Source organism: Trachypithecus francoisi, unplaced genomic scaffold, assembly GCF_009764315.1.
Source record: "Trachypithecus francoisi isolate TF-2019V2 unplaced genomic scaffold, Tfra_2.0 Lachesis_group3, whole genome shotgun sequence".
Taxonomy (NCBI): Eukaryota; Metazoa; Chordata; class Mammalia; order Primates; family Cercopithecidae; genus Trachypithecus; species Trachypithecus francoisi.
The window spans coordinates 163,637,836-163,658,037 of NW_022681468.1; the positions used below are offsets into that span (position 1 = coordinate 163,637,836).

A 20,202-nucleotide genomic window follows, 5' to 3' on the forward strand; every position below is an offset into this window, starting at 1 on the left:
CTCCATCCCAAGATCCTTCAGTGAATCCCATCTGCAAAGCCTTTCTGCTGAATGAGGTAGCACACTTACAGGTTTGGGGTTTTGTGCATTGGCACATGGACGTATTTGCAGTGCCATAATTTTGCCTGCCACTGTCACACCTACTGCACCGATGCAGGATTTCCATGAGAATGAAAAAGGCTCGATTTGAAAAAGATTTTAGTAGAATTTTGGAGACTTTCTTCAATCACCTCATTGTCATCGACCTGGTCATAGCCAAAGCCATTTTACCCTTTTTATACCTATCATTTGTTTATTTCAGAGAATAAAAGAATTTTTTTTCTTTTTTTCACACAAGAAGACTGGACCAGAGATGTTAGGCAGTTTTACAAAGGTCACACAATTAGTTAATAGCAAAGCTACTCTAGAATTTGGCCGTTTTACCCATCATAAAGCACTCTTCAGCCATGAGCTGCTCCTGACCAAGCAGAGAGCTCTTTCGTGAGTTTAGGACCCTAAGCCCTCAATTACGATGATATAAATCCGAGTTGAAGCAATTATCTTAAATTATAAAAATGCCCGACTGGGCATGGTGGCTCTTAATCTCAGCACTTTGGGAGGCCGAGGCGGGTGGATCACGACTTCAGGAGTTCGAGACCAACCTGGCCGACATGGTGAAAGCCCATCTCTACTAAAAATACAAACATTAGCTGAGCGTGGTTGCAGGCACCTGTAGTCCCGGCTACTCGGGAGGCTGAGGCAGAGAATAGCTTGAACCTGAGAGGTGGAGGTTGCAGTGAGCCGAGATCACGCCACTCCAGCCTGGGTGACAGAGCGAGACTCCATCTCAAAAAACAAACAAAACAAAACAAAACAAAAACAAGCAAGCAAGCAAACAAACAAACCCTTCTTCTTATCCTAAAATCAAGATGCTCTTCAAAAATGGGACATTTGGCCGGGCGCGGTGGCTCAAGCCTGTAATCCCAGCACTTTGGGAGGCCGAGACAGGTGGATCATGAGGTCAGGAGATCGAGACCATCCTGGCTAACACGGTGAAACCCCGTCTCTACTAAAAAGTACAAAAAACTAGCCGGGCGAGGTGGCGGCGCCTGTAGTCCCAGCTACTCGGGAGGCTGAGGCAGGAGAATGGCGTGAACCCGGGAGGCGGAGCTTGCAGTGAGCCTAGATTGCGCCCCTGCACTCCAGCCTGGGCGACAGAGCGAGACTCTGTCTCAAAAATAAATAAATAAATAAATAAATAAATAAATAAAATAAAAATAAAAAAATAAAAATGGGACATTATGCTTCAATAAGTGAATGCTTGAATGTCTTAACAGAAATTGGAAGTAAAACAGAAATTGGACCTTTGGAAAACTGGATTCCTGGGTCTACCAGTAATTCAGTGAAGTCTTTCCACAGTCAAGTTTCTTAACCTTTTGGGCTTGATTTTCTTTATCTAAAAAGTGAGAGTTTCAAGCGGGTGGCCTAGCTGCCTCTCTCCCGCCATGACGGTCACCCACAGCACAGAGGCCTTGATCTTAGCGCTGCGTGGAGGCGGCTGGTTCCACATCAAGGCATCCCACATTTCAAGAGCCCCATGAATCGAAGGCTTTCTTTCACAGAGAGATCCTTTGTGAGTGTTATAAAAGCATAGGCCATTTGTGAAATGTTCAGAGGCATCGAAAATTGAAATTTATTTCCTGACTGAGGCTGAAACAGTTCTTATTGAGAGATTTATCTGAATAAAACATTCATGTGTTAGAGGAGAGAAACTATCATAGATGAAGTATACTTTCCTGAGGTTTAGAATTCTAATTCTAAGGAGCTCTATAAAATTGGGAGAAGTCACAAGGCTCTAATAATAGCATTTATTGAGATGGTAATGTAAAAAAAAAAACAAACTGTCTTTTTTACATTTTTACTGGAATTATTTTTTCTTTAAAACTGGCCTTTTTTGTAGATCCAGCTAAATGCTGTCCACCTGTGTTTGTGTACCCTCACTGCCCCCACCCTTGCTGCATGCACACACACACATACACACACACAAACACACACATGCTCCTGCAACACGCTAAAAGCCACCTCCTTGGTGTACATTCCTTGTTAAAATGCCATCTTTCAACATTGTCAGTGCAGTGATTTTCGGAAGGTGGGCAGTTCTCAGGGCCAAACAGCTAGAATGAAGCTCACCGTGGCAGAAAGAGTGGCTCTGGTCCCTTTATAAACACACGGTGTTGGCCAGGAAAGGAGGAGGAACGAATCATGAGCTGGCAGAGTGCCTTATGGGGCGTTTGGGATGAGGTTTCCTTGGGGTCTGCTCTGAGAGTAGGGGCATGCAACAGAAACGTCAGATCTGGTGCCTGCAGTGGCTTAGTGGATTGGAGCTGGACGCCAGCACAGAGCAAGGGGGCGGGGGTAACTCAGACTCTCCAAGTTGTCAAGAACTCAGCCCATAGACTGGCTTCTAGGCAGCCACCAGACCCAGTGGGAAAGTGAGTGCCTGCCGGAGGCTGGCAGACATGTCTGTGTCTGGAGAGAAGATAACCATCTCCACATCCACCCTGACAATGGCATAGACTATGTGGGCTTGTTAGTATCGCTGTCGGGAGACTCAAAGGGTAGAGCTAGGGCTGCTGGTTGAGGTCTTCAGTAGCGCAGCTGGGCTAAGACAGTCGGGTCACTTGAAACGCCCTCCCCTCCACCCCACCTTAGACTGCTCCTGTGCGGGCCCCACGTGCTCCTGTTAGAGACTAGGCCACAGGCCAGTGCAAAGCACGCCTCTTATGATCAGAAGTGTTCTCTAAACTCCCGCAGTGCTGTTTCCTTGTGTGCTTATCTTCACATTTATTGCTATGTATCTAATCTTACAGCTTTGTATATACTTCCTATTTCCTGACTAAAGTCTTCCTTCTTAAGGAAATTCTAGATATTTTGAGCTCATTGTGATTTTGTCCCCAAGAACACATCTGACTCCTTGAGATTCTCCGCTCCAGTAACTGCATCACTTGACAAATTGCTTGAATTTCCTCACCACCATATAAAGTAACCTGTTTTCCTTTGTGTTGGCTGAATACCATCCGTATAGGCATTTTTTTTAAAGTTCTAATTTTCCTAATTCCAATAAGTTTTTTCTTTATTTACCTTACGAATTTCATAGTCTCTAATAACAGCCCTTTTTGATAATTTATGATTGAAGTGGTCAATTACAGGTTATTTATCAGGTAAAATAATATAAAAGTCCAGGAACAGCTAATTGAAAATTACACATACAGACAGAAACACGCACATACGCATGCATGCTAGAATCAAATATTTAACCTTTCAATGTCATGATTATATAAAGATTTCGGTGATGGGGAAAGTACTTCTGCTCTAATTTTAGGTGTAAAGAAGACTGACTTTTATATACCAAGAATGAAAAGAAAATATATGTACATGTCAAAAAACTGAGGGCTAAATGAAGGTGAAATTGTAAGTGGGGTGGTAGATGTTTATAATTTTCTTGTTATTCTAGGAATATATGTGGAATATCACTTAAAAAATCCTCTCCCAGCCAGGTGCAGTGGCCCACACCTATAATCCCAGCACTTTGGGAAGCTGAGGCCGGCAGATCACCTGAGATCAGGAATTCGAGATCAACCTGGCCAACATGGTGAAACCATGATCTCTACTAAAAATACAAAATTTAACCAGGTGTGGTGTTGGGCGTCTGTAATCCCAGCTACTCAGGAGGCTGAGGCAGGAGAATTGCTTGAACCTGGAAAGTGGAGATTGTGGTGTGGCAAGATAGCCCCAGTGCACTCCAACCTGGGCAACAGAGCAAGACTCTGTCTCGAAAAAAGGAAAGAAAAAAAAAATCCTCTCCCTGCCTGAATGTGAGACGTTTGTGTTGTGTTCTAGGTCATCTAACACACAGGCCTCTGTGAGTCACTGTATCTTTAGGGAAACCGTCCGTCAAAAGTTTTGGCAACAGAAGATTTCCTATCTTTGATGGACACGGACCTTCCTTCCACTGACATGTATTTTAGTTTCATTCAGAGAACGTACACATTGACTACTCAGTCTGCAATTACCGTGTGAATTATGTGCCCAATTTAACAGCAAAAGGTTAATCTATTTCACAGAAGGAAGTAGTAAAAGCAAAAATGGATGTTTACGTTTTGATTCTCACCCTAGGCTAATCAGGGGTATTCAGTCTTACATAACAAGGAATGAACAATAGCACTAATGTAACCTTGAATTATTATTTGCTCTAAAAATAGAATTATAACATGCACTCGAAGTTGAGTGTTTTTGTATCTCCATCTTTCATTGTATGTAATCTCATTTAGTTTAAATAATGGAAAGAAGAATTAAGGAATAGAAGATAGACTCATTAATAAAATTTAAAATCATCCCTAATTGGCAAAGGTGGTAGAGAAATGAAAGCACCACGGTGTGGCGGCTCTGGGAGTGCACTGGCTTCCTACAGAACAGAGCCCTGCCTATGCCGCGTGCGATGGTGCCTTTCAGGGACCTCTGCAGCCAGGGCCAGGCAGCCTGAGTGATTGTCATGGCTCCACCACTGAGCAGCTCTGCATTCTTGGCCCCGAACTCCTTAATATCCACACCTCACTTTTCTTCTTTGTAGACTGAGATGGTCATAGCACCAGATCTCCCCGTGCTGTTAGGGTGAGATGAGTCAATGCAGGTAGAATCCCTCACAGGCTGCCTGGCACAGACATGCCAGCTCTTGTTACCATCACTATTATAGTTACCGGTGACAGTGGTAGTGCTCGATGATATTAGAATTTGGAAGACTAGGCCTGGATTAAAAAATAATAATTTGGGTATACCAGAAGATTGTTATTACGGATTCACTTAGTATACAGTTTCATATTGGCCCATTACACAATGGTTATAGCCAGGTTCTGGTCAAAATTTGGGCGTGTAGGAAAACTCTGCGCTAAATGTACCACGTGAAGTTATAAGTGAAATAGTAGATATTTGTAGTTTTATTAAACTTTTTCTGTATTTTCCCATATTCTACGAATATATGTACACTTATTCTACATTTATATTTTTTGAGCTTATAAGCCATTTTAGAAAATGCATATGTTTTCAGTCCCGTCAAAGAAAGCTTTATGATAATGCTCAATAAGGGATAGGAAACAAAAAATAAATAACTTTTAAATGCATCTTAAATTGTTTTACAGGCGGTAATATATGTATAGACATACACCCTAAGCCACTGAACTGCTGAGTAGATTTGATTTAAGCCTTATTTCTGAATGATACTCACCTACAACACAAACTTATGTAATTTGGTGGGGTAGTTCAGATAATCTCATAAAAGACATTAAATTTTAAAAGTACTTCATATGGCTTTCTGGGACATGATGGTGGCTCAGTGAATGGCTAGAGCGAGAGAGTCATTGAAAGGTCTTGATCTTTTATTTTTCAGCTTGACCATCTCTGCCGAGTGCCCCATGCAGCTTGAGGACTTCCCGATGGATGCGCACGCTTGCCCTCTGAAATTTGGCAGCTGTAAGTTATTTTCACAAGTAAGAGCCTTGGACATATACTTTGGGTATCAATTCCACATTTATTCAGAAGAATTTAGGTTCTGCATAGACATAAGCACAGTAGGATGCAGTCTGTTTAAGAAGCCTGGAGCGTGTTTTGCTCTCCCCAGAGTAGCATTCTTGTTTGTAAAATGGGGTCATTAACACCTGCCACACATCAGAGATGAGGGTAAACTATGACGATGCCAGTGACATCACTGAACAATCTGGGATGTGCCCTCTGGGGGTGTTTCTCCTCAGATCTCCACCAGGCAGTTCTTTTTTGTTTTGGCATCTCAGATTACAGGTCACCTCATCAATGGTGACCAGTACCCAGTACCCAGCCAGTGATATTTTATATTGTGCTGTAATCATTGCTGTGCTGACTCACTTCTAGAACGTTTCATAAGAGTAACAGCCTCATCTGTCATGTTCATAGTCTCATGAACATGACAGTTCATGTGCTCACCCAGAACGCTCAGCATTTTAGGAAATTTGTGTTGCTTGAACAAATAAACAAATTCTCTGTATCACAATACTATAGTTATATACTTACACAATTCTAATAGGACTTCCTGGATTCCAGCCACTCCAGACAGAGGAATTGACAGTTGAGACAGTTGAAAAGTTCTGTGTCTTATGGGAAAATGTAATCCATTTTCCTTACTGTGACAATTAGAATGTTTTAAAATATTCTTGAAATATTTATTTCTTCAGATATTAAATTTTGTTACACTTATTGTTTCAGCATCATCCCCACATGTGAGATATTTGGAGCAGACTTGAAATTGATCTAGTTTCCATCTTTCTTTTTACTCTTCACTTGCGCACATGCTATATGAAGTTTTCACTTTGAAAGCACAGTGTTCTCGTTGAGATGAAGCATGAAAACTATGGGTTTGAATCCTGGCTATCCCACTCCTCAGCTGAGTAACTGTGGGCAAGTTAATTAGACTCTTTGAGCCTCTCTCCTCATTTGTAAAATAGATGAGAGCTGTTGTAATATGTTTGAAATTGGCAGAGTAACACCAGTTAAAGTGTTCAATAAATGACCATCATCATTACTATAAAAGTTCATTATATTTATGGCTTCTTGACAGGATGCATGTCTCATCACTATAAATCATCTCTCTTTGAACATGTAATGCCTATGCAACTAAATTTTGTCTAATATTAATATTGCCACACTAGTTTCTTTAATTCTTGCCTGGGATATCTTCTATTCCTTTTTTTTTTCTGTTTCCTGTTTCATTATATATCCAAGTTGAAAAGTTCTATGCCTTACTGGAAAATGTAATCCATTTTCCTTACTGTGAAAATTAGAATGTTTAAAAATATTTCTGAAATATTTATTTCTCGAAGTATTAATTTTTTTACACTTATTGTTTCAGTTATTTCTCCCTTCCTCTTTAAAAAGAAACATCACTTGTTGAAGAGACTATCTTTTCCTCATTTTTGTATTCTTGGCACTCTTGTCAAAGATCAGTTGACTGTGTATGCATGGATTGATTTCTGGACCTTCTATTTTGTTCCATTGGTCTCTATGTCTGTCTATGCCCATGCCATACTGTTTTAATTGCTGTAGCTTTGTAACATATTTTGGAATGCCTCCAGCTCTCTTTTTTTCCCAGGATTGTTTTGGATATTTGGGGATTTTTGTTATTTCATATGATTTTAAACATTGTTTTTTCTATTTCTGTAAAAAGCACTGCTGGAATTTTGATGGGCATTATATTGAATCTACAGATCACTTGGGGAGTGTGGACATTTTAATAACATTAAGTTTTTCATCCATGAATGAGTGGTGTATTTCCATTTGTTTGTGTTTTCTTTAATTTATTTCATCACTATTTTGTAATTTTCAGTGTACAGATTTTTCAACTCCTTGGTTAAGTTCATTAATAAGTATTTTGTTCTATTTCATGCTATTTTAAGTGGGATTGTTTTTCTAATTTCTTGTTCAGATACTTCATTGTTAATATATAAAAGTGGAAGTGATTTTTGATGTTGATTTTGTATTGTGCAACTTTAATGAATTTATCGACTAGTTCTAACAGTCTTTTGGTGGAGTTTTTAGGGTTTTCTGTATGTAAGATCATGTCATCTATAGATAGGGAGAGTTTCACTACTTCCTTTATGATTTACATGTCTTTTAGTTCCTTTTTTTGTTGAATTGTCCTGGATAGGTTCTAAAGTATTATACTGAATAGAGGTGGTAATGGTGGGTGGGCATCTTTGCCTTGTCCCTGATGCTAGAGAAAAAGTTGTTAGTTTTTCACCATTGAGTATGCAATTCACTGTGGGATTTTCATATGTGGCATTTATCATATTGAGGTAATTTTTTGCTATTCCTTGTGTACCAAGAATTTTTATCATGAAAGGGTGTGAAATTTTGTCAAACACTTTTTCTGCATCTACTGAGATGATCAAATGATTTTTGTTCTTCATTCTCTTAATTGTATTACATTTTGTTCTTCATTCTCTTAATTGTAATGTATTACATTAATTGATTTTCTTGTGTTGGACCTTCTTTGCATCCCAGAGATAAATTCCGCTTGATATAAACCTCTTAATGTATTGTTGAATTCAGTTTGTTGATACTTTACTGAGGAGTTTGGCATCTATATTCATCAAGGACATTGGCCTCTTGTTTTCTTTTCTTGGAATATTTTTGCTTGTTTTTCATATAAAAGTAATGCAGGACTCATGAGTGTGAGTTTTGTTCCTCTTTAGTTGTTTTGAAGAGTTTGAGAAGGATTGGCATTAATTCTTCCTTAAATGTTTAGTAGAATTCACCAGTGAACTATCTGGTCCTGGGCTTTTCTTTGTTGGGAGGTTTTTGATTATAGATTCAACTTCCTTACTAGTTATTGATCTATTTAGACTTCCTATTTCTTCGTGATTCAGTCTTAGTAGATTGTATGTATCGAGGAATTTACCCATTTCTTCTAGATTATCCATTTTATTGGCATATAATTGTTCATTGTTGTCTTTTACAATTCTTTTCATTTCTGTGGCATCAGTTGCAATGTCTCCTTTTATTTCTAATTTATTTATTTGACTTTTCTTTTTTTCTTAGTCTACATAAAAGTTTGTCAATTTTATTTTATTTTTCAAGGGACAAACTCTTTGCTGATTCTCTGATTCTTTTTTATTGTTTTTATATTCCCTACGTCGTTTATTTCTGCTCTAATATTTATTATTTTCCTCCTCCTACTACATTCAGACTTGGTTTGTGCTTCATTTTCTAATTGCTTGAGGAGTTGTTTATAAATTTCCCTCTTGGTGCTGCTTTTCTTATATCCCATAAGTTTTGATATGCTGCATTTTCAGTTTTTGTCTGTTTTAAGATATCTTCTAAGTTCCCCTTTGATTTCTTCTTTGGCCTATTAGTTGTACAAATGTGTGTTGTTAAATTTCCATGTGTGTATGAATTTTCTTGTTTTTCTTCTGCTGCTGATTTCTGGTTTCATTCCATTGTGGTAGAAAATTTCTGTCTTCTTAAATTTATTACATTTGTTTTGTGACATAAAATGTGAATGTTCTGTGTGTGCTTTAGAAGAATGTGTATTCTGCTGCAGTTAAAGTGTTTTGTGTATGTCTGGTGTTGTTCCAGCCCACTGTACCTCTTTGTTGATGTTCTGTCTGGTTTTTCTATCCATAACTGAGAGAGAGGTATTGAAATCTCCTGCTATTATTGCACTGCTATTTCTCCCTTCAGTCCTGTCAGTGTTCGCATTATATTTTCAGTTGTTCTTATGTTGGGTGCACATTTACTTATAATTGTTATATCTCTCTGGTGAATCAATCTTTTTATCATTATATATTGTTGTTATCTCTTGTGACAGTTTTTAACTTAAATTCATCTTGCCTTATGTAAATATAGCCACCCCCGCTCTCTTTTCATGGCCCTTTGTCATGAGATATCCTTTTCCATCCTTCATTTTCAGTCTATGTGTGTCCTTAAATCTACTGTGAGTTTCTTATAGACAAAATAGAGTTGTGTAATCCAGTACTTTGGGAGGCTGAGGTGAGTGGATCGCATGAGCCCAGGAGTTCAAGACCAGCCTGGGCAGTGTGAGAAAACACCATCTCTACAAAAAAAAAAAAAAGTTTTAAATTAGCTGGACATGGTGGTGCATGCCTGTAGTCACAGCTACTTGGGAGGCTGAGGCAGAAGGCTCACCTGAACCTAACAGACAGAGGCTGAGGTGAGCCATATTTATCCCACTGCACTCCAGCCTGGGCAATAGTGTGACACCTATCTCAAGAAAAAAAAAACACGCACACACACAAAAAACAGAGTTGGGTCTTGTTTTCTTATCCATTCAAACTTTCTTGTGTCTTTTGATTGAGGAGTGTCATTCATTTACATTTAAAGTAAATACTGATTGGGAAGGATTCACAATTGCCATTTTAGTAATTTTTTCTATTTGTCTTTTATTTCTATTGCTCCTCTTTAACTCTCCTGCTGTCTTTGTGCTTCATTCATTTTTTTTTATTGATGTGCTTTGATTCCTTTCTCTTCTTTTCTGTAACTTCTATAGTTATTAACTTTGTGGTTACTGTGTAGCTTACATAAAATATCTTAAACATGGCTGGGTGTGGCGGTTCACGCCTGTAATCCCAGCACTTTGGGAGGCCGAGGCGAGCAGATCACAAGGTCAGGAGATCGAGACCATCCTGGCTAACAGTGAAACCCCGTCTCTACTAAAAATATACAAAAAAAATGAGCCAGGCGTGGTGGCGGGCACCTGTAGTCCCAGCTACTTGGGAGGCTGAGGCAGGAGAATGGCGTGAACCTGGGAGGCAGAGCTTGCAGTGAGCTGAGATCGCACCACTGCACTCCAGCCTGGGCGACAGAGTGAGACTCCGTCTCAAAAAAAAAAAAAAATCTTAAACGTATGACAGTCTATCTTATGATAATATCTTAACTTCAATCACATATAAAGACTACATAGTCGCTACTATTTCCCACACACTTATTTACATCCATTTATATTGTGCATCATTAACATTTTTAGTTATAATTATTTCTAATACTTTTGCCTTTTGACTTTTATACGAGAATTAATAGTGACTTATTCATCATTGTTACAATAATACAGTATTCTTTATTTATCTGTGTATTTACCTTTCCCAACAAGTTTTATACTTTCTTATGCTATTGTGTTGCCATTTAGCATTCTTTTAACTTGAAAAAACTCTCTTTAGTATTTCTTGCAAGTCAAGTCTAGTGGTGATGTGTACTTTCTGCTTTTGTTTTTCTGGAAAAGTTTTGTCTTGCCTTCATTTTTGAAGGAGAGTTCTTCCAGGTAGACTTTTTTCCAGCACTTTGAATATGTTTTATCATTCCCTGCTGTCCTGCAAGATTTCTGATGAAAGAAATCCACTCATAATCTTATGACATGACTATTTATAACAAGCGGCTTCTCTCTGGCAGCTTTGAACATTCTTTGTCTTTGACTTTTGACAATGCGTTTATAATGTGTTTTGGTGTGGATTTCTCTGGGTTTGCCTTATTTGGAATCCTCTGTACTTCCTAGATCTGTTTCTCTATTTCCTTTCCCAGATTTGGAAATTTTCAGCCATTATTTCTTTAAATAAGCTTTGTTGTTGTTGTTGTTGTTGTTCTTTCTCTCTCTCTTCTCCTTTTAAAACTCAGTATACTTATTAGTCACTTGATGGTGTCCCATAAGTCTCCTAAGCTTTCTTTTCTCTTCTTCGTTCTTCTTTTTGCTCCTCTGACTGAATAATTTCCGGTGACCTATCTTTAAATTCATTGATCTTTCCTTCTACTTGATGTAGTCTGCTGTTGAATCCCTCTGGGGAATTTTTCAGTTCTGTTATTGTATTCTTTAGCTCCATGATTTATTTCTGGTAATTTAAAAATATTTGCTGTCTTTTTATTGAAAATTCACTTTTCTCATATATTGTTTTCAGTAAGTATCTTTATAATGGTTATTTTAAATTCTCGTCAGGTGAATTATATAACTCCATTTCATTAGGATCAGTTTCTGAAGATTTGTCTTGTTTCATTTTATTGAACATATATCCCTGTTCCTTATTTCTTTATATTCTGTATTTGGTGTGCACATTAAATAAAACGTTCACCTCTCCCAATTTCACAAACTGGCATTGTACAGGGAAAGACCTTCACCATTCCACCTTTGCCAGAGATTCTGGGGGCCTCTCCAACCTTGGCGCTGGTCAAACTCACTTCCTTTATTCTAAGCAGCTCCTAGGCATTTAGGGTATGCTGGATCCCACTAGCACTCAGAGACAAGCAAGACTGAAACCAGTTCCTCAGACAGCCCTCAGAAAAGCTGTCTTTCCGTGTTTTCTGCATCAGGTCATATAATCATGTGAGTTTTCTTTAGCCACTTAAAATGGTGGGTTACATTCCTGCCTTGCGGCCCTGGAATAAACTCTATTTGGTTATCACATATAATTATTTTTATGTATTGTTGAATTCAATTTGATAATATTTTGTAAATGAGTTTTTGCATATATATTCTTTTTTATAATATCTTTTGTTTTGGTGCCAGAGTAATCTTGGCTTCATAAAGTGGGAAGTATTCCCACCTATTTTATTTTCTAGAAAATACTGTGTAGAATAGGTGTTGATTATTTAAGATATTTGTTACAATTCTTCATTGAAACCACTAGGGCTTGAAGGTAACTGTTTAGGGAGATATTTATGCTTTAAATTTTCTTAGTATTTAAGACTGTTTGAATTGTGTACCTCTTATTAGGTGAGTTTGGGTAAATTGTGATTTTTGAGAAATTGGTTCATTTTATCTAAGTTATATTAAATTTGTGTAGAGTTGTTCATAGTTGTTATATTACTGCCTTGATGTCTGCAGTGTCTGTAGTTTATCTCTTATTTCTGATGTTGGTAATTTGTGTTACTCTCTCAGCAAGATGGATAGAGGTTTGTCAGTTTTATTGATTTTCTTACTATTTGTAGCTCTTTGTTTCATTGATTTCTCTATTGCTTTTCTATTTTTTATTTCACTGATTTCTGCTTTCATCTTTTTATTTTCTTTCTTTTGCTTACTTTGCATTTAGTTCGCATTTCTTTTTTGTAGATTCTTAAGGTGGGAACTTAGGTTATTGATTTGAGATTTTTTTCTCTTCTAATGTATGCATTTAATGCTATAAATGTTTCTACAGCACTGCCTTAACTGTTTTGCTCGAATTTTTAGTCATTGTATTTTCCTTTCATTCCATTAAATGTATTTCTAAATTTCCCTTAAGACTTTCCCTTTGACCCACGTATTGTTTAGATATATGTTACTTAGTTTCCAACTGTTTGTAGATTTTTCTGTTATCTTTCTGTCGTTGACTTCTAGTTTAATTCCACCATATCCAGAGAATGCCCTCTGTATAATTACAATTCTTTTAAATTTTTGAGGATTGTTTTATGCACAATATGGCCTACCTGATATTTATTCTGTGAACATTTGAAAAGTGTGTGTAGCTTATGGTTGCTGGGTGGATTGTCTACAAATTTTGATTAGATTATCATGATTATGATGGTGCTAAGTTCGCCTCTATCCTTGATGATTCTCTGTCTCCTTGTTATGGATCAGTTCTTAAGAAAGGAAATCTTTTAGCTGTAATTGTCTGTTTGTCTGTTTCCACTTTCAAGTTAATCAATTTTTGTTACACATATTTTTTAGCTGTGTTATTTGGTGCATACACATACACAATTGTTGGTGTCCACTATTTAATATTTCTGTCTGTCTCTGGAAATTTTCCTCTGCTTTGAATTCCATATAACTTGATTCAATGTGGCCAGTCTTGCTTTCTTTTGATAAATATTTGAATGATAAATATTTTTTCATGTTTTTACTTTCAGCCTCTATATATCATTATATAAAAAGTGAATTTCTTATAAATAGCATAGCTCAGATTTTAAAATTTATTTTCTCTATCTTTTAATTGATATATTTACACTCTTTATATTTAATGTAACTATTGAAATGTTAAGGCTTAAATCTGCCATTTCTTTGGCTTTCTGCTTTTTCTGTGTTTTTATTTCTTTGTTTTCTTTGTCTGTCTTACTGTGGACATTTTTTACTATTCCATTTTGATTTATTTATAATGTTATGTGCACATTGCTGTATAGCTTTTTCAGTGGTTCTTCTAGGTATTACTTACTTAATTAATTAGTTAATTAAAGAGACAGGGTCTTGCTTTGTTGCCCAGGCTGGAGTGCAATGGGGTGATCATACCACACTGCAGCCTCAAACTCTTTGCCTCATGCAATCCTCTAGACTCAGCTTCCCAAAGTTCTGGGATTATAGGCATGAGCCACTGTGCCTGGCCAGTATTACTTTATATATACAAAATTTATCGCTGTCTACTGTATACTCATTTTGCCAGTTCAAGTGAAATATGAAAACCTTACCTCCCTTTACATCCCTTTACCTTTCCCTAATCATAATACATTTGCCTTAAACATTTCCTGTACATACATCTTGAACCACATCAGAGAGGGTTGCAATTTTTGCTTGAACTTTCAAACTTAATTTCGAAAACTCAGTAGACAAAGGAAGTTTTATTATATTTATCCATATTTTTACTTACTGTGTTCTTTTTTCCTTCTCAGTGTTCCAAGATTCATTCTTTTATGGTTATCTTTCTGTTAAGCAAACTTTCTCTAGCCATTATTTCAGGGTAGGTGTGCTGGCAATAAATTGTCCGAGTTTTTATTCATCTAAGCATGACTTTATTTCTGCCCTTGATTGCTGAAGGATATTTCACTGGTTATAGGATTAAGCTTTGACAGTTCTTTTGGCACTTGAAAAATGTGCCACTTCCTTCCTGCCTCCAGGTTTCTGATGAGAAATCTACTGTCTTTCACATCTTTTTTTCTTTATAAGTAAGGTCTCATTTCTGTCTTGTTACCTTAAAGACTTGTTTTTTCTTGGTTTTTAGTGTTCAGAAGTTTGACTATGATGTTTATTGGTGTAGGCATATGATATTTATAGGTTTATTGGTCTACACCAATAACTTTTCTGGTGTGCTTGTTTGTTTCTGTATGTTTCGGTCAAGTTTGGGAAGTTTTATGAATTAATTATTTGAACACTCTTTCTGACCCAGCCTGTTTCTGTTCTTCCCTGACCTCCAAGGCATGGATCTTAGCACTTTTGTTATACTCTCACAAGTACTTGAGGACCTTTTCATTTTCATCTATTTTCTTTCTGTTTTACAGATTGGACAATTTCTGTTGTTCTCTCTTCAATTCTCTGATTCTTTCCTTTTTCCCCTCCATCTTATTTTGTTCCTCTAAGGAACTTTTTATCATGGATATTTTATTTTTTAATTCTGAAATTTCCTTTTTTTTTTTTCTATAGCTTCTGTTTCTGTATTGAGACTTTCAGTTTTTTAAAAGTTTGTTGCAAGCATGTTTGTACTTGGTCGTTGCATCATTTTACAATGGCTGCTTTAAAAACGCCTTTGTTCAGTAATTCTGGCATCTCTGTCATCTCTGCTTTGGCATCCATTGATTTATTTTTATTCAGTTTGATCTCCCTCACTCTTGGTTTGACGAATAATTTTCCATCATAACCTGGTTATTCTGTATGTTATAATACAAGGCTTTTTTTTTTTTTTTTTTTTTTTTTTTTTTTTTTGAGGCGGAGTCTCGCTCTGTCGCCCAGGCTGGAGTGCAGTGGCCGGATCTCAGCTCACTGCAAGCTCCGCCTCCCGGGTTTACGCCATTCTCCTGCCTCAGCCTCCCGAGTAGCTGGGACTACAGGCGCCTGCCACCTCGCCCGGCTAGTTTTTGTATTTTTTAGTAGAGACGGGGTTTCACCGTGTTAGCCAGGATGGTCTCGATCTCCTGACCTCGTGATCCGCCCGTCTCGGCCTCCCAAAGTGCTGGGATTACAGGCTTGAGCCACCGCGCCCGGCCTTTTTTTTTTTTAATCACTGTTTTGTCAGGGGAAGGTGTGGTACAGCCTCATTACCACTGGGTCAGGGCAGAAATCAGGTTCCAGCTTAGCCTCTATTGATCCAAGAGTGCCTGGGGTTCCTTGTTAATGCTGGTGCCTACAGGACTTCCAGATCCATGCTAGGCCTCTACTGATACTTCCCTAGATGAGGGGAGCTGGGGTGACTTGTCACTTTCCACACATCTTCCGCTGACACCATATGCATGGCCTCATTACTGCCAAGTGGTGGAGAAGGTTTGGAACACCTACTAATCCTTTGACATGATTCCCATAAAAAGCAGCAGGGAGTTGCACCTACTGGTTTAGATGAAACTCCAGGCTTCCCACATGGCTTTTATTATCAATGGGGGATGGGATGGGCCTCACTGCAGCTTGGCAGGAGTGAATGTCCTGACCCCCTTACTATGTGGCCTTCTTTGGTGTCACTCCATCAGTGGGTTGGGCACCTGGTGAGGGCAGGAGTCTTAGCTGTCTGTTCAGCATTTGCTGGCCTGGAATGGAGTAGGGCCACGTCTTTTTCTGGGATGCTTGGTTGGAGTACATTGGTCAGTGTCTAAAAGTTTCTTGTCCTACGAGGTTGCACCCTTTCTGGTCCTGTGGTTAGATCACACAGGCCTCAGTTTCCGTTTGTCTGGCCCATCGGCGTTTCCAAGTTGCCAGTTTCTTTAGCTTCCAAACCTGGGATGTGTAAGACAGGAAGAAAACCAAACAGCCACCACTGGGCCATCCCTTTGGTCCCAAGGCCCATCTGCCTGCTTCTTTCTACCATTCAGATTTTTCCTACATTTATTTTATATATAATATGCACTTTTATTTATAAATATAAATATATGATATTTATTTTTAGTGGGAGGAATAGAGGAAAATGTATTTTCATCTTTCTGAAAGTGGCAATCCCCCTAGATTTGTTTTCATTTTAATTTATACTTCTTGCGGTTTACTGAGCCTCTTCACTCTCAATTTGTCTTTCACCAAATTTGAGGCATTTTGACCATTATTTCTTCTAATTTTTTTTTTCTGTCTCATCTTCTTTCTCTTTTTTATCTGAGGTTCTAATCCCATGTACTATTCCTTTTGGTGTAATCCTGTAGCTCACTAGGGGTGTGTTCATGTTTTTGACCATTGTCTTCCCTCTCTATTTTTTATATTGGATAATTTATATTTAGCCTCAAGTTCACTGACTCTTTCTTCAGTCATTTCCAATCTGCTCTTAAGCCTAAACAGTAAATTCATTATTCAGTATATAATATGTATCAGGTTTAGAATTTGTATTGGGTTCTTTTAAAGTTTCAGTTTCTCTACTAGGACTTACTGTTAGTTTTTTATTGCAGCAATTTTTTATTATAAAGCATTACATATTCTCTTTTGTATTCTAAAGCGTATTTATAGTAGCTGCTTTGAAATTCTTATATGCTAAATCCATGATCTGAATCCTGTTGGGATGAGTCTGCACTGATTGCGTTTTCTCTTGAGCATAGGTCCTTTTTTTTCTTTTTCTTTTACGTATAATAATTTTGAATTGTCTCCTGGATATTTTATTGTTACATTGCACAGGCTCTGGATTCTGTTAAATTTAAAGTGTTCATTTTATTTATTTGTTTTTAAGCCAGTTGACTTGGCTGAGTGTGAACTCCCAGCTCTATCTTTCCTGTGGCAGGTAAGCCCTGAAACGCAGGTGGTTCTTGCTCTGGAGTTGGGCTAGTAGAGGCTTATGCTCCCTGCATGCATATGCATAACTGAGAGGCGAGTTAGAGATCTGGGGAGAGATCGTGTACATCTGTATACATCACTGTGGGCCTCCCTTGTGGCTCTTTTCCTTCTAGGATTTTGCACCTCACTCTCCAGCTGCTGCTTTGATAGCTCCAGCCTCTTCTTTAGGTTCTTCAAGCAGGGAGATGGAGGGGTCCTATCTGAGCATCAGCTGCCTTACAGCGCTGACCCACTGCTTCTTAAGTGAAAAGCCATTCCTTCGTCTGAGTGGCACCTCCCGTCCATTTCTGCTTCTCTTTGCATCTCTCCGGGGCTTTCAGGGAATAGTTTTTAATCTGACATCCAGAGATAACGGATGTTACCTAATAGCAGGCGTTCTGCCATTCCTGGACGCGGAAACTGTTTTGATTTCAAGAATTTCATTTTATATTACTTCCATCATTACAAAGAAATTTTTGGAATTAGGAGATGAAGTATATGTGATGAGCCAAAAGTTAGGTTAGATGGAAATAATTCAACTTTTTCAAACTCTGATCTTTAAATGTATACAGAGATTAAGATATACATTTATTTGAGGGGACCAGTATAATGGAAAGGGACTCTCTCTGGGATTTATTTAAATCAATTGCTCCCATTGGGTGGCTGGGGACACCATTACTTGGAACAAAGGACTGACTGAAGATCCCTGAGGCCTTTCATTTGGGAATCACTGATTGATGTCTCTGAAAGAAAATTACTTGTTTACATCCTCAGAGGAAGTGGAGTTGTACAACTTGAAATTATGCCACTCTTTGTATATGAAAATTATGCTTTTGATGTGATCAAAAACAAAACACTCAAAGTCAAAGATGATTATCTTTTTGATCATTGGTTAAGTTCAAGTCAGCATGATACCCAGATGTAATGCTCATGGTGAACAGGGCAGGTAGCACAAAAGTAAGTTTTGGTGAAGAAAAACTACGTGACGACCTGATTATTTCCTAAATTATCATATTTAACAACGAACCAACTGCAGTTAAATCACTTATCACACTCAAAGCTAAAATACTCATTCAATGAGAACTCTTCACTTTCTATATTCAATCACATAAAATAAGGTTTATATTATATATAAGAAATAAAACCAATAGAAGTGCTTCCTGAACTCAGTAGGAATTTTGAACTCTTATGTCAAATTTATTTTTATCTGCCTGCTACTTTTTTTTTCTTTTTTTGAGATGGAGTCTCGCACTATCACCCTGGCTGGAGTGCAGTGGCGCGATCTCTGCTCACTGCAGCCTCTCCTTCCCGGGTTCAAGGGATTCTCCTGCCTCAGCCTCCCAACTAGCTGGGATTACAGGTGCCCGCCACCATGCCCAGCTAATTTTTTGTTTGTTTGTATTTTTAGTAGAGTCAGGGTTTCACTATGTTGGCAGCCTGGTCTTGAACTCCTGACCTCGTGATCCGCCCACCTCGGCCTCTCAAAGGGCTGGGATTTCAGGTTTGCACCACTGCGCCCAGCCTATCTGCCTGCTATTAAGATTGATTTGATTTGCTTCAGAGGTTGATAATTCATTTATATTTACTGTTAATATTATTACTATGAAAAACAATAAGAATGATTTTAATCATATGTCATGTATTGTGTGTATACTGTTGACCAAGAGCTAGAAAACTGTACACACTTCATCTTCCCTCAGTTATATGATTTCAACTCAGTACATGATAATTTTAAGAGAAGAATTGCTATTCAACAAAGATTTTTTCTTACTTGTCTTTCATCTTTTCGATTTACTAAAAATAGATGCTTGGCTAACTTGTTCACTTATACCATTGGCATCTGAGCATGCAGAGGCTAAATGTGATAGTATAATGAGTTTCAAATTACTCAATTCAACAGTTCTCTGCTATTAGGAGACAAAGGAACGCAATATGTGTCATTATTCTAATGAGCCACGTGCTCCGGTTTCTCTAATGCAGAGCGGAATTAACAGACATTTCTGTTATTGCTATCTCTACGCTCAAGAATGCCAGCAAGTCTTGAAATTAGTCTCAGCTTACAAAAGGATATTTCTCAGTCCATAAGGAAATTCCTTAAAGATAATGGCATGGTGTCCATTTGGAAGCAAATACTTAAACACGACAAGACTATTTAGGAAAAAAATATATTTAGACTATGTCATTCATTTTATTTGTGGAGTGATTCATTAAATATTAGCTTAAGTCATGAGTTGACATCTGGATTCACGAAAATACATACTAAATTAGAACTGGAAGCTTCTTTGGTAGTTATCCAGTGGAGAGAATTTCAGGAAATGAGGGGTGTATCTCACTGGAGTGAGCTGCTATTCCATTCAGACACATGAATTATGCCTGCTCTTACATTCATCATCCCCAGCTTCTGCTGACTCAGGATGAGCGTGGATGATCCAGAACCCAGGTTTCTGAGTGCCTCGTGTGAACATGTTACAGTCTCAACACTTGTAGAAACACACTGAAGTTTGAACTGTGTGGTGTCTGAATTTAGATTGTTTCAACAATCACGTTGATGTGCTAATTACCCTTGGTTGTCACTGGAATCTGAATGTTTGTCTCCTCCCCAAATCATGTGTTGAAACCCAATCCCCAGTGTATTAAGAAGTGTGGCCCTTACAAGGTGATTAGGACGTGAGGGTGGGGTCCTCCTGCGTGGATTAGTGCTTTTATAAAAGAGGCCCGGAGAGCTCTCCCGTCCCTTCTGCCATGTGAGGACAATGACAAGGCACCTGAGCAGACTAAAGACAGTTACCATCTAAGAGGTACTCTGAGTGTTTAGTCTGATCTGGCTGTTACAACAGAATACCATAAATTGAGGGACTTAAAAACACCAGAAACTTATTTCTCACAGTTCCAGAGGCTGGGAAGTTTTGGATCAAGTTGCCAACAGTTTCAGTGTCTGGTGAGGGCCTGCTTCCTGGTTAAGACAGCACCATCTCACTGCGCCCTCACATGCTGGAATTCCCAGGAGCACCTTTTATAAGGGCATT

The 20,202-nt window shown here is 38.2% G+C and overlaps 1 protein-coding gene across 2 annotated transcripts in view; it reads left to right on the forward strand.

Annotated features, from left to right (window-relative positions):
* GABRA5 (gamma-aminobutyric acid type A receptor subunit alpha5) overlaps positions 1-20,202 on the forward strand; it is an 82,853-nt gene that overhangs the window by 41,515 nt on the left and 21,136 nt on the right. For both annotated transcript variants that reach the window (XM_033190805.1, XM_033190803.1), the window contains one exon: positions 5,423-5,505. In XM_033190805.1, the coding sequence (XP_033046696.1) occupies positions 5,423-5,505 (83 nt within the window). The remainder of the gene's footprint in view (positions 1-5,422; positions 5,506-20,202) is intronic.